Genomic DNA, 18,888 nt, shown 5'->3' with positions numbered 1-18,888 from the left:
GTAGTTGTGTAAGAGCAACCTGCTCAAGTAGAACAAGACCAGCATAGGTCAGGCAGGATACGTCACCTACCTGAGATATATGGATCAAGGTGATGTATTACTCATGGATCAAGATGAGCCTGTGACCTACTCATGGGATCTTCGTTTTGATGAAACAGTAAAACAATATGGATTCATCAAGAACGAAGATGAGCCTTGTGTCTACAAGAAGGTTAGTGGGAGCATGATCGTATTCCTGGTATTATATGTAGATGACATATTACTCATTGGAAATGATGTCCCTACCCTGCGACAAGTAAAGTCTTGGTTGGGGAAATGATTTTCTACGAAGGACCTAGGTGAAGCAACCTATATATTAGGAATCAGAATCTATAGAGATAGATCATAAAATGCTTGGCCTAAGTCAGAGTACATAGACAAGGTGCTAAGACGCTTTAATATGAATGATTCCAATGGTTATGTGTTTTGCTGAAATGGTGGCGCTGTGAGCTTGAAAAGTTCAAAGCAAGATACAGTTGCTGATTCTACAACCGAGGCCGAGTATATTGCTGCCTCAAATGCAGAAAAGGGAGGTGTTTGGATCAAAAAGTTCATTAGTGAACTTGGCATAGTCCCTAGCATTGTGGATCCCATTGGTCTATATTATGATAACAATGGTGCTATCGCACAAGCTAAGGAGCCTAGATCTCACCGACGATCCAAACACATACTTAGGCGTTATCATCTCATTCGAGAGATAACAGATAGAGGAGATGTGAAAATATGTAAAGTACCTACACTTGACAATATAGCTGACCCACTGACAAAGTCTCTTGCGCAGCAGAAGCATGATGGCCATACTAGATCAATGGGCATACGGGGTATGCCTGATTGGCTCTAGTGCTAGTGGGAGATTGTTGGTGTAAGCCCTAGAGGCCAATACTTTTTGGTACTTGTATCGAATTATTTATTAATAATAAAAGGCATTTTCTTTATTATGGTTGATTAATAAAGTCCCTGGAATAGATAGTCCGTTTAATGTATTAAGTGTGACTTAATCATGAGAACACATTAAACATAAGGACACTATTCTTAAAGTATCTGTAGTCGAGCTTTAGTGTGAAGTGGGATAACATTAAAGCATTAAGACTATTATGTTTGTAGACTGATGATCACATCTCATGGATCATGGATAAAGAGTTATCAAGTCTTAAACATAGGTATGAATATTAGGAGTAATATTTATACCGGATTGACCCGCTATGAGAATACTATATAGAAAGTTATGCAAAGTGTCATAAGTTATTCTCATGGTGATAATGGTGTATACCACTCTTCGACCTGAAACCACTATGGACCCAAGATGTAGAGTCGAGTGCTTTATTGCTGATCCAACGTTGTCCGTAACTGGATAACCATAAAGACAATTAATGGGTACTCCACGAAGCATGGTGAGGGACATGAGTGACCTAGATGGAATTTGTCCATCCTGCATAACAGGATAAATGTCTATGGGCCCAATATTGAACTGGACAAGGATGACACGGTCTATGCCTTGTGTTCAATATAGACATAAGGGCAAAAGGGTAATTATACACATAAGTATTATCACAGAAGGTTTTGTCAGATCACATGACATTTTCGTGTCTTGGGTAGCAGTGATGTGTTGCTAGATACCACTCACTGTTTATTATGTTAAATGCGTGATTTAATATAATTGCCAACGTCACGAAAACCTACAGGGTCACACACAAAGGACGGATTGATGAGAGATAGAGTAACTAAGGAATACCGTGAGGTACGGTGCCCTTAAGTGAATTATAGAACATCTAAGGTACGGTGTACTTGAGTAGAATACGAAATATGGTAAGGTACCATGGGCTTAAGTGATTTTGGGCATATTATAAGATATGGGCCAAAATACACTTAAGTGGGCTTTTTAGCTTGAAGCCCACACAAGTGGTTCTATAAATAGAACCCTTGTGCAGAAGCATTGGTGGCGGTTGCATTATTTTCGTTTTCTCTCTCTCTCTCTCTCACTCAAAGCCTTCATTCGTACCAGCTAGCACTGAGATTGAAGGAATCCGTTCGTGTGGACTGAGTAGAGACGTTGTCATCGTTCAACGTTCGTGATCGCTCCGTGGATCTGCATCAAAGGTTTTGATCGTCACAAGAGATCTGCACCAAAAGTTTCAATCGTCACAAGAGGTAAATATTCTATCACTGATCATGACCATTCGTAAGGATCTCTAAGAAGAAAATTTTAATTTCCGCTGCGTTTTGGACCGCAATTCTCCTTCAGAGTCGACCGTCAGCCCTGTTTTGATCGATTTTGTTGTTTGACTCTATTTTTCATAGAGATTTCGATTCCTCGAATTATTTTATAGTCTTTAAGTGATAATTATTGAGAAAAGAGTTCTAATGTTTATGATTAATTTAATTTATAGCCACCTTATGAGTAGGCAATGTTGAATATTGATGGTTTAGGTTCAAGGCAAACCAATGATTTAGCCTTAACTGAAAGTGTTAATATGTTTAGGTTCACAAGAACCAATGTTAGCCTTAACAGACAATTTTCATAATTGGCGTATGAGGTTTGGATGGAGAATTTTATTTGTTTGTGGCATCACGCATCATGTATATCGAAGTTAGTTTAAGACTTCAGTCAAATGTTTAGGACTTCGGTCTAGTGTTTAGGATCACTCGGTAACATACCTCTGATATCTAGTGATTGGTACCACATGCATGGAAGTAAAGGAAATAAGCATTGCATATTTAATTTTGTCGATTGTATAATTGTATTGCTTATAACTGATGAGTATATTATCCTTTTTTTTACACCGTTTGATTTATGGAACATATTCTCATCCCTTCTTGTTTCCATGTTCTACATATGTACCTTTATGCAGATAATTCTCAGGTTGAGACTGAGAAGTGATAGTTGTTGTTTTATGGAGGATGGCGTAGTTGGCTTCTACAGTTTGCTTTATTTCTGTTTTATGTTGTCGTCGTACCTTTATCACTTATTAGTATTATTTTGGATTTTGCTTTGATATTGTAACACCGGGTTGGAAATGTTTTGCTATGTCTTAGATTTGTCTTTAAACTGAATTACCATACCATGTTTTGAATTTAAATTCCACCTTTGGAATGAAAGTTTAATATTTTGTCAATGTGACACCCTTATTTCATCTTAATATATTTTGCAATGTTTTATAAATTATTATTGGGGTTTAGGATGTTACAACAAATACTAATCACAATGTGATTCAATGTTTAACATGTTTATCATGTCTGCATAAGTGGTTGATCGCGACCCAATAGCTTGTAAGTGTGGCTTGATAGCATAATAGAAAATTTTAGTATTTAAGCTAAACTATTAGCAAAACATAAGGGTTCCAAATTTTTGACCTAGAGATAATTTTGTAAAGTTTTTATGGAGCAAAGTTGCATCTTTTCACTATTAAAGTTTCACCCGTTGAGTGTAAGGGTGTTCGCGGTGCGGTTTGGACGCTAAAAATCATCTAAACTGCAAGAGAAAAAACATGTGGTTCAGTTTGGTTTGATCGAATTTTAGAAATAAAACGGAACCAAACCAAACCAATGCGGCTTTGGTTGGTTTGGTTTTTTACAAGGTTTTTATTGAGTCATACATACACCTATAGAGAACAACATAACTTTGTGTTTAGTTATTCATACATTACCAAATAACAACAAAGCTCATCATATTTAGACAAAACTTCTCATTCAATATACAAAAATAAGTTTAGGCAAACATGGAAAAAAATAGCAACATAAAACAATATCAAAAAATAGAGGAGATGAGAGATTAGAAAAGATGAAAAAGAAAGAACAAAAGAGATGTGAAATTAGAGAAGAAATGTGCGATAAAAACTTAATTAGAAGAGAAAATAGTAACATAAAAATGAGAAGATGAAAAAGAAAGAACATAAGAGACGAGAGATTAGAGTAGAATAGGCGAGACATACATGGCAAAGAAGATGAGAAGAATGTGTAATACTACTAGGAGATGTTTGAGAAGGTTGAAACTAAAGCCCTAAGTGTAAGTAAGAGAAAATCGTTCGTAATTGTAAGGTTAATGCATAATAAGTTTGAGTTTTTGGTTGATGGTGAGATAAATGAAGTTTTGGTTGTAACACAATGCAGTTTGGTTTGATTTAGTTCGGTTTGTAAAATACAAACCGCAAACCAAACCAAACCGCGCGATTTTATTAAAAATGACTCAAACATATCCAAAACAAATATAATTTTTTGCGATTTCGATTTTGATTTGAATTGGTTTGCGGTTTTTATTAGGCCCTAATTAAGTATATAATCTATCTAATATATATTCTTAATATTATTTATTGATTTCCACTTAGGACTAAGGGTGGGGTAGGGTAATGAAACTCTTATATTCTTGTTAATTAACTGATTAGCCTAGAATTTTGACTTACCAAATACTTGAATAGTTCTTTCGAGTGGATAAATGATTAATTACTAACAACTTCGTTTATTATTAATTTTACAAAAATGCTATACTTCACTCATCCAACAACCAAACACTTTTGGTTCAACAAGTATAAAAATTAAACTCAAGGCTAATTTCAATATTCATGCTCGATATTTCATAGCACATGATAGACACATGCAACCTGTATAACTATTAATATGATCATTAGTTTTCCATTAATAGCACATCATTATCTTTGAATACCAAAACCAAATGCCATCCTATACAATCCCATAATAGGATAAATTCCACCCTCAACATGCATTAATTTAGAGTTATCAATTTAACAAATCTAAAAAAAACAGCATAACACAAAACATTAGTAAAAAAACAAAGTAGCAAATCATAGTGAATGGCATAACACAATTTTCGTGTCACCAACCATTTTTCACAAACAATCTCTACCATATAATTACCCTAAAACAAACCCGCGTTGTTCTCCTAATTCACATACTAAAACCAAACAATTGTAACCTTTGATTATTCTTATTAATCATTATTATTTACATCAACAAAGCCTCTCAAAAAAAGTGTCTCCCCCTCTCACATTTTCCTTGCATTCTTGATCGATGAAGGTGAATGAGAGAGACGAGTACCTAAATAAAATATACAATTAATCAACCCTCAAACACCATCATTATCATAAGAGATTAATTAATGGAGATGCAACGTATGAAAGAGTTATTATCACTTTTGTTAGCATTCAAAAACAAAAGAGTTGGTCTTGTTGGTGGTAATCACACAGCAGCTAGGTTTTGCTCTCGCTAAAAATTTGCCCTAATTTCTATCCGCACCCCCTCTTCTGTCTTTTACTCTTTTATAATTAATTACCTTAACATTTTCATCATTTCTCTTTTGACTTTTTTTATACATTCTTCTTCTGCCTTATTACTTTCTAATAGTACAACACCATGGGTGATCTAGCTGGTTATTCCTTTGGATCAAATGGTTCTTTTTACAACAAAAGCAAAAATGCTAGTGCATTTTCTTTCAACCCAAAATCCTATTATCTTGTGGTTAAGTTCCCTACTTCAGGAATATGGAAGATTTTTTACCGTTTGGTTATTTTGGCATTGTTTGTGGCTTCATTGCCATTGATAAGTTCATCATTGGTTTCAAGAAACCCTACTATTCCTGATAAATCAACCTCAAACGTGAAGATTCTTCCACAACAAAAACTTAGTGTACTTAATCATCCCATCAACATGGAACAGCTTTTATCACTCCTCTTCAGCGACCTATCGAACGAAGGCCTTGTGAAGAACTCGAAACAACAGAAGTCCGTTTTTCTTGGAGATGAAGAACAAGGGTTTCATCAGTTTCTGAGTCTCAAAGATCAATACAAAATGGATTACATTCCGTTGAAGGATGTGGAGAAACAAAAATCGATTCTCGATAACACCGTTGATTTCATCTTCACGTCGGACTTCTCCGCTTCCTCAAAGTTCATTGATAGAGCTCTAAAAACAAATGGCATTGCAGCAGTGGTGATTCTAAATGCCGCCGCGTTTCACAAACCCTCAAACTACAAGGTAGCATACATGAGAAAGTTCGAGAAAGTAGTAATGGCAATGAAGAAGGTGCCAACGTCACAAGTTAGCAAAACAAATTTGAAAGCTGGTGTGCATAGAAAGTTATTCGGCTATGCAGCCGAGGCAAAGAAAGCAGCACTTCAGAAACTCGAAGATGTTCTCCTCGAGCCTCCGCGTGCTGCCTCAGGGAAATCAAGGGTGTATTTGAAGCGTACAAAGTTTTTACCCGATTTAATGGGTGACACCCTTGAAAACTACCCTCGTCGAGTTTTCATCGACGTAGGGTTGCCACAGAAAGACGGAGGTAGTGGAACACATTGGTTTTCAAAGAATTATCCAACAAGGAACAAGAATTTTGAGATGTATAAGATAGAGACCGTCACGGAGGGTTCAACCGCGGCTCAAATTGAGATGTCAGATTGGTTGACGAAGAACGTAAAAGCTGACGAGTACGTGGTGATGAAAGCCGAAGCGGAAGTTGTGGAGGAGATGATGAGGAGTAAGGCTATCATGTTGGTGGATGAACTTTTCTTGGAGTGCAAGCCACATGGTTTGAATTTGAAACAAGGGACTAGAGGTAGAAGGGCTTATTGGGAATGTTTGGCTTTGTATGGAAAGTTGAGAGATGAAGGAGTAGCAGTTCATCAGTGGTGGGGTTAATTAGTTAATTGATTGCTTTTGGCAGAAGTGATTAATTTATTATTGCATGAGATTCTCAACAAACTGTACCAAATAATCATAATAACATATCAAAAAAGTTCATGCATTTTTACAATGAACATTGTGCTAGCTCATGCAAGTACTATTGTTTTCAACATTGCACCATTGAGGGATAGTGTTGAATTGGATTTGTCTTTTGGGAGAGATTGATGTGATTATGGAGACAAAGATTCCCAAGTTTAAAGGCTTGAGAGAGTTAGAGAGATGGGAGTGGATCTGGTTGGCCTTAATTAGTGCAAAACAATTAAGGCCAAGGAATTCAACTCTATCTCTACTTGTTTTTTCTTTCTTTTAATTTTTGGATTTATGTATTATTTCTAACTCTATTTTGAAATGTGTAAATTGAGCTACTCAGTTTCTGTCCAATGAAATTTAAATTAATATAAATTATTATGGTCTATAAGTAAAATAAAAAATGAATATAATGTTTGGTTTTTATGGTTTAGTTGAAAGATGATGGTGAGAAAATTAAGGATAATGCTACCTAAAAATAGTAAAATGTAATACTTCTCTTAGGTTAAACCACAATTCCTGCAATTAATAATGAATATTTACTTTGTTCTTTATTAAATTGACCTCTTGCTTCGTGAGATTGATTCTATGGATTAGACGGTATCGAATTTGAATATTCACTTTTATTTATCTCATTATTAGCAACATGTTTTTATAACTTTTTTATTCTGTAATTAATCCTACTTTATTTTATTGAAGGATATGTTGCACTGAGTTAAAATTATAATTATGAGAATGTCGTTTTTGGAATATTATTATCAAAACAAATGAATAAGTTTTCAGGAATATTTTTAAATTTTATTTTTATTAAATTTTAAAATTTTAAAAATAAATATTTTAAAAATAATATGATAATAGAATGTTATGATTGATTATTCTATACTTTTAATGAGAATGTAAGATTCTAATTTATTAACACGGAAATAAAAATTAAAAAGTTCAAAAATAAATCATATTCTTAGAAAGGAAAAGTACATGCAAATAATTTATTGAAACTTGAAATAAATAAAGAATTATGTGAATTTTAATTTACATTTTTAAAAATAACATTTGTACCTATGAAACAAACACTTCTCCCTTAAAAAAACAAAGGACCAAAATTAAACTTCTAAAATCAAATAATAATGACAAAGTCGTTGGACCAAAATTAAATTCTTATGAGATCCACAATATTGTATGAAACTATTTATTGAACGATAAAGAACTAATAAAATAATAAAATAAATATTGTGGTGCGAGGTAAGACTAATCAAGACAAAATTAAAATAACAACAATAGAGAGTTGAGGAACCGTATGCACTAAAAAATATAATGAAAACCCAAATTAGGTGGGTTGAAAATATAGATGAAAAAAATGTGTAGACTATGAACTAAGAATATGTAGATTAAACGATAGATGGTCAAAATCATAAGGCAGATTCCATAGAGACTCATTTAGATAAGGGGTGTATATGAATTGGATCACCCATTAATCCCTATTTAAAAAAAATTTAAAAGTGAATTGAATCAAGAATTATTGGATGGATATGAATTTAAAAATTAAAAAATTTATTAAAAAATTAGATTTCAGATAAAATCGGATTCAATTTCAAAAAATCCACTGATCTACTTATCAAACAATTATTGTTATATTGTTACAATTTTAATCTCTTAAAACTTATTATTTTAACTAATAATATTTTAATTAATTTTAAATATTTTATTTTCTTTAATTATTTGGATTCTAATATAATTTTATATCATACAATTTAATTTGTTGCTAATATTTTATGATAATTTTATTAATTAGTGATATTATTTATTATTTTATGATGTTAAAAAATAATAAAAATATGTTATTTAATTTTTTTTAAAATATACATAAATGTTGAGTAATTTTTATAAAAGAAATATGATGATTCTTCATTTTTTGTCATTTAATATTAATGAAAAAGAAAACATATTTAAGGAACCCACTATCCAAACTAACTCAAACCAAAAATTAATGGATTTATTCAAATCGACGCATTGATGTAATAGATGGTTGTTTTTCCTGTGTCTTATATAAATTGAATATTGAATTTGATCAAACCCAACACAAATCGGCCCACATACATCCCTAATTTAAGAATAAAAAACATGATAAAATAGTTGTAAAATACGTAACCGTAGTTCAATTTTTAATGAGATAACACGATATCATAAGTTAATTCAAAAACTTATCATATTATCTCTATAGTTAAAATAATTATATTTAATATGAGTTTAGTTAAAAAGGATAACTAAATATATTATTTATTTATCAAAGTTAACAAAATATATTATTTAATATTTGATATATAAATAAAATTAAATTAAATAAAAATAATTTGACATTAAATTAACATAATTAACCATTAATTTTCTTTGATAAAGGGTTCTTTATTTCTTATTTCTTTTTAAAATTTCAAAATATATAAACTTCATAAATATTCTTTGATTTTTTTTTATACTTCTCTCTACTTAACATAATTCTATTTTAGACTTGTTGGAGATAACATTAATAGATTTCTTAAATTCAAACCTCATTTCACCATCTGATGGGTGTTTAAACCCGAAAGGATCCTCTCCTTCCACCATTTCATCTCCTTCAAATAAAACAAGTGTAAGAGAATGAAAAAAATGAATGAAAAAGATAATATAGAAAGAGATGAGAAGAATAGAAATAAATTAATCAATTATGCATTTACACCATAACAACCCTTATGCATTTGTATATATTGTTAAAGAAATACACATCATATAATTATATAAAAAGTAGATATTGTAACACCCCCGTACTGCTTTCAGGATTATCGACTGATCCTACAAACCAATCCGAGTCTTTTCAGCATGCTTTTTCTTCACTCACATGCTTCCCGAGAAACTTCCCAGAAGGTCAGTCATCCCAATACTACTCCAAGTCAAACACGCTTAACTATAGAGTTCTTATTGGTTAGACTACCGAAAAGAAGATGCATCTTGTTAGTATAGATAGTATCAATTAATCCTTATAAGCATTCCTTCAACCATGGAGTCTCATACCTACACAACCTCAGGATCCCTCTCATTCCGATGTGAATTCGGTTTTTTCCCGAAAAGCCGTTAGGAGTGTCGTCTCATTGTCATGCCTCGTGCATCGACAACCACTCACTCGCCCTCAGGTGTAACATGTAACCACTTTTTGGCCACTCTGACGTCGTTGAATTACAGTTTCATGAAGAGGCGCATATACTCAAACAGTCAAACCATATACTATTTTCATAACAGTGTAATTGTTTCACCCATCATAGATCTGTTCAAGTATATGCTACATTATTCAAACACACTCCCCATGTGTTACTCAATATTCATTTGTCACAAGATAGATATTTCATGACCCATCAATATACAATTCAATCAATGTTTTATACATTAGTAAAAGAACAATGCAAAAAAAATATATCAATTCTAACTGCTAAACTAATCCAATATTTGTTTACAACATTGAACAAATTAAAAAACAATACAAACTTTCAGTGGTCATAATTCTCTTTGAATCACTTGCGACAACAACCAAATATATAATAGCAATGGTGAAAATCACTACTGCAAGAATTCCACATGCGTAACACCACTATTATCCACAATCGGAGAAAAATCATACTTGCAACTGAATCTGACTAGCATTGGCAATACAAACTTCAAAGCTTAGCTACGGGACATGACTAGCAAAAAAACTTGCAAATCCAGAGTATGAAAAAGCTTTTGACATGATCAATTGGACAAGCGCAATCACCTGAAATGTGGCACCTTGCCTAAAAGAAGCCAAACAATGAAACCAAACCTATTTCAGAAACTCAGAAAACATTGATAATTGTGAGTGAGAGAGATTCAGCTGAAAGTCTGTAACAGGAGAGTTCCACTAAGATGCAAAAGCAATGATAAATTAATTAGTATTATCCTTATAGTTTCACCAAATAATCAACTACACTCGTGTAGTTTAAAATCTTTTAATCTAATCCTCGCGATTGTTGATTCCCCTGAGAATATCAGGAGTAAGACGGTTTACCATTCTAATACCAAAATGGATCATGGTCCAATCTAGGCTCTAATTATTAAAATAGTAGCACTTCGATATTCAGCATTCAATTTTGCCATTTTTAGAGGGAAGCCCGTTAGATCTATATATGAGGATATTCATAAGGTGTTTATGATATTGTATTTGTTTTTAATATGTTGCTCCCCAAAACTTGAAGCAACATATTCAGAACAAATACAATATACCATAAACAACTTATGATCGTATGTCGGTCAAACGGGTCTCCCCCTGTAAAAACGGGTCTCCTTATATAAATTGTTTAAGAGGATATTCATAAGTTGTTTATGATATTGCATTTGTTCTGAATATGTCGCTACAACTTTCGTAATACTATGTGAGCAACACTTGACAGAAGTCCAATGAGGTTCTTCTGAGGATTTAATTTCAAACCTATGAGATCTAATAAAGATTTAATGATATTGTTGGATCCTTAAAATCAATTTGACCTATAAAACTATGACAGTATCAAAGGTACAATGAAATAGTCTTAATGTATTGCAAAATAGTTAACATTTAATCATTTTTACTTTAATATTTGATCAAGTTATTTTGTCTTATTTTAATTAAAAGTGACACAGGGCTATTAATGACGGCTGGTTTGCAAGAAGATAAAGGCTTCCTCATAAAATAAAGGGTAACTAAAAACTTATTATTGGATTATGCATCAATGAAAAATGCTATGAAGTTGATTCAAAATCCTGATCGATGTATGTTCCATAGCACGCAAAAGAAACATCAAACCAAAATGATGAAAAAACAGATAAAAAATCCAGTTATATAGCATTGCAACTAGGAAAATCAGAAGAAAAAAAACTTTTTCTATTGAGAAAAACTGATATAGAAATCGTCTTATTAGGTATGACAATGAGGTGGACCAGGGCGGGTTTTGTCTCCCCCACCCCCAACGGAGATCGATTTTTCCTATCCCCTCCCCCGGCTTTGATTATTGGGAAAAACACAAACCCGCACTCGCACAGGTCAACGTGGGGTTTCCTTGTCAAAGTCGGTGCAGATTCGGGTGATTCCTAGCCGTTACGAATTATGTTGGCAAGCCTATATATTGTATAGAAATCCTATAATAATTCAAATTATTCCTTGAAATAAATCTATTTCTAGAAAGTGTCTTACATAAAAGAATAGTATATTCTAGGTGTTTGATCTAAAAGAATACAAGAAAGAATCAAAATATATTGTTTCCCTTATTATAAGGAAGACAATATATTCAACAAATATAAGGGAGACAACATAAAAGTGTGTCGAGACGTACTCATAAAATCAATATATCAGAGCAGAAGTGTATTAGTTTCCCTTATTGACGCTGTCCTTTCCCTTGATGATAATGACTGGACAATGAGCATGGTGGGCACAGAAGTTGCTAACACTTCCCAGGAACATCCTGCAATCAAAATAGAAAGAAGCTTTATTAGTGGCGAATCCATATAATAGACATATTTGAAGTTCAAATTGTTTAAAACAATCAAATTTGTGTAAAAAAAAAACAATCAAATTTGAAAAATTACAGGATTTGAAGTAAAATTTAGAGCATTTAGCCTAATGTCCAAAATTTAAATGGAATATGCAGATAAAATGGCCGAGGATAAAGAAAACAAATTAATGGCTGTTAATTACTACCCTGCTATGGCTATTAATTGCTACTCTGCTATTTATAAGGAGAGCTCTTCTGGTTACAACACTGCTATGGATGTTAATTACTACTATTTACTAGTATCGTATTGCCAAGGAAATTAGAAACCAACACAACTACATCTTCTTAGATTTTGAGTCTATCTTAACACTGCAAAACCAACTTACAAGGTTAGAATTGCCTAAGGTTAATAAACTCAGTTTAAATTTTAGATCATATCTCAACTTGACTCGTGGTCGTGCATACATTGATGTAATGTCCTAATCAGGCTCAAAAATACCATAAATTATGTCAATTGCAAGCGTAACTTTCTGGTAATTATCAAAACTTTTTCAGCAGCCAATTTGTACCTCTTAATAGGGCCAAAAGCTCGAGACCCCATCACAAGCACATCAGCATGCAAATCCTGTACAGTTTCGCAAATCTTCTCCTTTGGTTCACCAACAACAACATGGGTCCTGACCTTAGTCTGATAGATATATAAAAGTCAATTGCAGTTACACTGTACCATATAGCTGCCAATAACCTGTAATGAAAACTTGCACAAAAAGTGAAGTTGGGTGATTCAAACCCCCAAAATTACATCTCTCAAACCCTTATGTTCATCTCCCAAACCACTATATGACCACTCTCATATTAAACCAAATCTTAAAATTAAATTCAATGGAGAATGGTGGCTAATAAAGATTTGAGGCAAGTAACAACTGTTACAATCTAATGCATTTGAAAAAAAAATGTATATAATCATTCCAAATTTAATATAAAAATAAAAAACAGAATTCACAAATGATATGAAATGGAAAAAATTCTTGAGCAGTAAATAAACTGTTAGTTAAACTAACTTTTACATACTAAAATGAAATTATTTTAGCATAATTGCAATTTTTAAGCACTAAATTGAAATTATTTTGGCACTAAACCATTTTAAGATAAAAATAAGTTACAAATTAATTATTTAATATATTGATCTCGCAGCCACATAAACAAAATAGTATTGCCAAGTCAGATTAAAATTTGCCACATCATAAAAACAATTGGTTGTGAGATCCATTTCATAAATCTAAATATTAGGGATCAAAATTGAAAAATTAAAAATATGAGATTAAAATCCTATAAGTTATATAACATAAAATAGAATGACCAAAATTATTTTTAAATAAATAACTCAAAAAAAAATTAGATAGAAGAAAAAAAATTAGCCATTTTCCTTTATCTTATTATGAACTAATTTGTATCTCACTTTACTTATGTTAGTTTCCAAAAAAAATTAGGAAAAAGCCAAATAATTAATTAAAAGCAAATGTTAATGCAAGTGTAAAAAAATTTTAAATTATCCATACCAATTAAACTTTATACATATTCCAGTTTCTAAAGATCTCTAGATCAATTAAGTGTGTGTTTAAAAAACTTGAAAATCACGATGGAAAATCACGGTTGGACAGAAGCTATTCATACCAGCTTCTCAAAATCACTGTGAAAAAGACCTTAAATGTGAAGCATAAAGTTACATTACATTGAATTGGGAGCAAATTCCCAAAGCATGATTCAGTATAGAATCGGTAATACGTTTCTGGTGAGCTTCAATCGCAGCGGCGAACGCGGGAACTTCGAGATCACCTAATGAAATCGAACTTTCAGTAATAAAAAAGTTTGAATGATGAAAATTGAAAACGGAGGTAAGAAAATGTACTGAACTGGGGCCACCGAAAGGGATGGAACCGGGATTAAGACCGGTGGCGATTGACGGTGGAGATTGAACATGGAAGATGATGAAAGAACCGGCGTTGGTGGAATCGGGTGTAGGTGATCGGAGCTTGAGATTTTCTAACGCCCAGTGTAGGCCGTTCATGCTCTCTTCGCTGCCGTCTACTGCAACTACTACTACGGCGAGGTTTCCGGATTCCGGCATCTCTTGGATGGATGATCGCTTTTCGATTATTGAGGTCTCTCTTTCTCTATTTGTGGTTGCTTCTTTTGACTTTCTTTTGATTGCTTCTGTTGTTAGAATATCTTATTTAAATACTCTCAACTTTGCAAAATGGTTTTAGTTTAAGATTTTTAATGACCCATAGATTTAATTTTTCCTCCCTTTCATAAAAAAAATTGTCTCATTTATATCTTTTATCGATTTCAAAATAATTGATAAGTCTTTAGTCAAATAAGAGTCCTAGTTTCTAAGATAGTTTGTTGAATTGATTTAGTTAAGTTTGTTTTTTATTTCTAGCTAGAAGTGGGTTGCAGTTTGTTGTTGCACGTTTATTTTGTTCCCTATTTATTTTACAGCATTTGACAAGGAATAAACCAGTCATTCCCAGTACTGTTAGTTGTTTTCTATTGAATTCTTATTGCATCTAACAATCTGGCATCAGAGCGTGACTTGAGAAAGATGGGTTCAGAAGCAAACTTTGTTCAGCGTCCATTCCAAAGTTTGACGGAGACTACGATCATTGGAGCATGGTCATGGAGAATCTTCTTCGATCCAAGGAGTACTGGATTGTTGTCGAATCGGGCTACAGTCAGCCTACGAGTATGGATGGGATGACGCCGACGCAAAAACAGAACCTAGAGGAGATGAAGCTGAAGGATTTGAAAGCTAAGAATTACTTGTTTCAGTCACTTGACAAGTCAATTCTGAAGACGATTACGTAGAAGGAGACATCCAAACAGCTATGGGATTCCATGAAGATGAAGTGTCAAGGTAATGTTCGAGTGAAGAGAGCTCAGCTCAATCGTCTATGTCGGCACTTTGAGGTTTTGGCAATGAAGCAGGGAGAATCGATAAATGATTACTTTGGTCGAGTAATGACGGTTGCAAATGACATGAGGAATTATGGGGAAGATGTGAGTGATGTCAAGATCGTTGAGAAGATTTTGATAAATGGAACTACATTGTTTGTTCCATTGAGGAAGCCAAGGACATATATCAACTCTCTGTGGATGCCTTGCAAAGTTCTCTGCTTATTCATCTGCAAAAATTCAAAGGAGATGAAGGAAAGAGTATGCTTCGAAAGTGACTCATGAAGGCTATGGTGGAAGAGAACGAGGAAAAGATACTTTCAGAGGAGGTCGAGGACAAGGTAGAGGCAGGGGTCGCCTAAACTGGAGCAAACATGCGGTTGAGTGTTATAAATATCATAAGCTTGGACACTTTCAGTATGAGTGCCAAGCAAATTATGCAAATTTGGATGAATCAGAAGAGATTGTGCTAATGGCATATACCGATACGCTTGGAGGTGATCGAGACGACGTATGGTTTATTGACTCTGGATGTAGCAATCACATGTGTGGTGATTCATCTCTCTTCTGTGATTTAGAAAATGGGTTCAACAAGGTGGTAAGATTGGGGAATTATGCAAGCATGAATGTTGTTGGAAAGGGAAGTGTCCGATTGACCGTAAAAGGAGTGAATCACCTTGTACGGGATGTGTATTATGTACCGGGGTTGAAGAATAATCTTCTCAGTGTTGGGCAGCTGCAAGAAAGGGGTTTGGTTGTATTGATGTTGTCAAATATGTGTCGGATTTATCACCACACAAAGGGATTGATTTTCAAAACCACTATGGCTGCCAATCGAATGTTTGTGTTGCTATCGAACACTCGATCAGTCAAACAGGAAAGAGATGAAGAGTGTCTCCAAGTAATCACTCAAGACGTGGCTCATTTATGGCATCGAAGATTCGGTCATCTCAGCTACAAAGGATTGAAGACTTTGCAAACAAAGGGCATGGTGAAAGGCTTGCCAAGTTTTTCCGAGGGTGAGATTACGTGCAGCGATTGTTTGAAAGGGAAACAACATAGAGATGTAATCCCAAAGAAAAGTACATGGAGAGCATCATCAAAGTTGGAGCTCGTTCACACTGATATTTGCGGCCCAATATCTCTAGTTTCAGAGGGCAGCAAGAGGTATTTTATTTGCTTCATTGATGACTATAGTATGAAGGCATGGGTGTATTTTCTTGCTTTTAAATCGGATGCATTCACTTACTTTAAGTTATTTAAAGCTCTTGTCGAAAAAGAAACTGGTTTACCCATTAAATGTCTCAGAACAAGTCGTGGGGGTGAATTCACATCAAATGAGTTCAAAGAATATTGTGAAACGAATGGGATCAAGAGGCAATTAACTGCTACATATACACCACAGCAGAATGGAGTTGCTGAGCGAAAAAACAGAAACGTGATGAATATGGTGAGGAGCCTATTGGTTGAGAAAAATGTTCCAAGAAAACTCTGGGCAGAAGTAGTGAACTGGGCATTTTATGTTCTTAATAGATGCCTGAAATCATCTGTGAAAGAAATGACGCCAGAAGAAGCTTGGTGTGGGGTGAAACCTTCAGTCGAGCACTTGAGAGTCTTTGGTTGTATAGCACATGCTCATGTACCGGATTCTCGGAGAACAAAGCTTGAGGATAAGAGCCATAGTTGTGTTCTTTTAGGGGTAAGCGAAGAATCAAAGGCATGTCGACTATATAATCATATCTCTAAGAGGATTATAATTAGTCGGGATGTCATCTTTGAAGAAGAAGAATAATGAAACTGGGAGAGTGTAACACCCCAAAATTTGCCCTCTTCATTCATGCATTCATTTAGCATTTCATATTGCATTTCATCATGTCAATCAGAATTAGATCCAAGAAACTTTAAAAAAATAATAATAATAATAAAAAAATGAAAAAAAAAACGAAAATAATAATAATAATAATAATTTTTTACAAAAAAAATAAATAAATAAAAATAATAATAAATAAATAAATATAATATAATATAATAGAAAAACTTGGACTTTGACCTCTCTCATTTGAGCCCACAAAGCCATGAAAATCAGGTTATAAAAGAGGGAGATCAGACAGAAAAAGGAAGAGAAGCAAAATACTCTGAGGTTTCCTTGAAACAAAACCCTTGACAAAACCTGGAGAGAAACCTGACAGAGAACTCAGAGCAACCCCCAGGCAGCTCTGAAAAATTCAATCTGACTCACACACTTTCATCTCACGCAAACCCTAACATTGCCTTGCAAACCCAGCCGTGCCATTTGATTTCAACCGGTCTCTCCCATCAGGTTTGCCTCATTCCCATGATTTTATGCTCTTAATTTGGATCATCTGAATGTATGAGGTATGATGGATGAATTTCATTATGTTTTTGCCCACTGGTTTAATTATGCATGAATGGGTGAAACCTATGCCTTGAATGTTTAATCACATGATTTCTGAAATTTATGCCACAGGGTTTGAGGTTTCTGAAACCATACTGTTATCCATGAAAAAAATGCTTATCGTGTTTCACTAACCCTTTTGTTGAGTTTTTGTGAGGGCTCACAGACTCTTGCAGAGATGGTTTGCGTGGTTTTCCCACTTTATTTGTGGGATACCCCATGGAGGTTCATTCCGATTACCTGTACTGACTCACCTTTCTTTGATGGCATCAGCTTGGGAGATCCCTGGGTTTCTTACTCCTTTAATTGGTGTTACTTCGGATCTTTATCCGTGTGGTACTTTTACCTCTTTTCCGTATTTTATCGCTTTCTTAGCTGGAAGACCTCGATAGGAGGCATTTGTTTTCTTTTGTTTATTTACTTCTGAGCCCCTTGTTGGCACATTTACTTTATACATGTTTGTTTTGTATGTGTTCGTATCCCTGCAGGTAGCGCGGTTCCTTCGTCAAGGACTGCCTTTTTGCCCTTGAGCATCCCAAACCCTAAAACCCAAAGCAACACGTTAACTCCTTCTACTACAGGCGAGTAAGTCTCCAAAGGTCGAGCATCCGGTAGATTGCGTAGTGACGTCGTTCATCCAAAACCCAATCCATAACCCCATAGTTAGCCGAACTACAACTTGCTCTGATTCTCAGGCCAGATGAGATACGTAGGCATAAGACGCGATGTCTTAGCGAGCACAATTACCCTTAACCCCTAGGTAGCCGAGCTACGAAGACTCTGATTCTCATATTCAGATGAGATACGTATGCAGTGGATGCGACATCCGCGCGAGTCATTTTCATTTAACCCCCTTTTTTTAGTAAATAACACATTAGATAAACCCACACCCTTTAGACACGAACTACAAAAGTGGATCCCATAGAGTACTACGGATGCGTAGGGGTGCTAATACCTTCCCTTCGCATAACCGACTCCCGAACCCAAGATTTGGTTGCGAGACCCCGTCTTGTCCTTTCCTTTTTCAGGTTTACTTCGATCGTTTCCTTTCCCTCCTTTGGGATGAATAACGCACGGTGGCGACTCTTCTGTCATTTTCTTTCGGCGGTTGTTTTTTCGCGCACTGTATTTTTCAGGTTGCGACAGAGACCACTCGCCGTATGGATGAGCTTGCTGAGAAGCTCAAATCTTTGGAGTCTCAAAATTCCTTAGGCTTTGATGTCACAAATCTTGGTCTGGTTCAGGGAGTAAGGATTC

At 34.4% G+C, this 18,888-nt stretch overlaps 2 protein-coding genes across 2 annotated transcripts; one reads left to right on the top strand and one right to left on the bottom strand.

The window, feature by feature from the left end:
- Positions 1-5,000: 5,000 nt before the first annotated feature.
- On the top strand, positions 5,001-7,085 carry LOC127118680 (uncharacterized). The gene has a single exon (XM_051048930.1). The coding sequence runs from the start codon at positions 5,404-5,406 to the stop codon at positions 6,682-6,684; it is 1,281 nt and encodes a 426-aa protein (XP_050904887.1). The 5' UTR covers positions 5,001-5,403; the 3' UTR covers positions 6,685-7,085.
- Positions 7,086-10,193: 3,108 nt separating this feature from the next.
- Positions 10,194-14,507, bottom strand: LOC127118679 (universal stress protein PHOS34). The gene is made up of 5 exons (XM_051048929.1): positions 14,175-14,507; positions 13,993-14,096; positions 12,830-12,948; positions 12,102-12,230; positions 10,194-10,550 (listed from the first exon to the last, which is right to left on the bottom strand). The coding sequence occupies exons 1-4, from the start codon at positions 14,386-14,388 to the stop codon at positions 12,134-12,136; spliced, it is 534 nt and encodes a 177-aa protein (XP_050904886.1). The 5' UTR covers positions 14,389-14,507; the 3' UTR covers positions 10,194-10,550; positions 12,102-12,133.
- Between the last annotated feature and the right edge of the window lie 4,381 nt (positions 14,508-18,888).

This window comes from Lathyrus oleraceus, chromosome 2 (assembly GCF_024323335.1).
Source record: "Lathyrus oleraceus cultivar Zhongwan6 chromosome 2, CAAS_Psat_ZW6_1.0, whole genome shotgun sequence".
Taxonomy (NCBI): Eukaryota; Viridiplantae; Streptophyta; class Magnoliopsida; order Fabales; family Fabaceae; genus Lathyrus; species Lathyrus oleraceus.
The sequence above is the reverse complement of the archived record's forward strand: the minus strand, read 5'-3'. Positions and strand labels throughout refer to the sequence as shown.

What these genes read in the sequence shown, in the direction of transcription:
- LOC127118680 (XM_051048930.1), top strand. Translation starts at nt 5,404, where the DNA reads ATGGGTGATCTAGCTGGTTATTCCTTTGGATCAAATGGTTCTTTTTAC.
- LOC127118679 (XM_051048929.1), bottom strand. Translation starts at nt 14,388, where the DNA reads ATGCCGGAATCCGGAAACCTCGCCGTAGTAGTAGTTGCAGTAGACGGC. An exon ending in CATCCCTTTCGGTGGCCCCA is followed by an intron (nt 14,097 to 14,174) that starts GTTCAGTACATT and finishes CGATTTCATTAG; the next exon opens with GTGATCTCGAAGTTCCCGCG. An exon ending in GCTTTTGGCCCTATTAAGAG is followed by an intron (nt 12,231 to 12,829) that starts GTACAAATTGGC and finishes TTTTGATTGCAG; the next exon opens with GATGTTCCTGGGAAGTGTTA.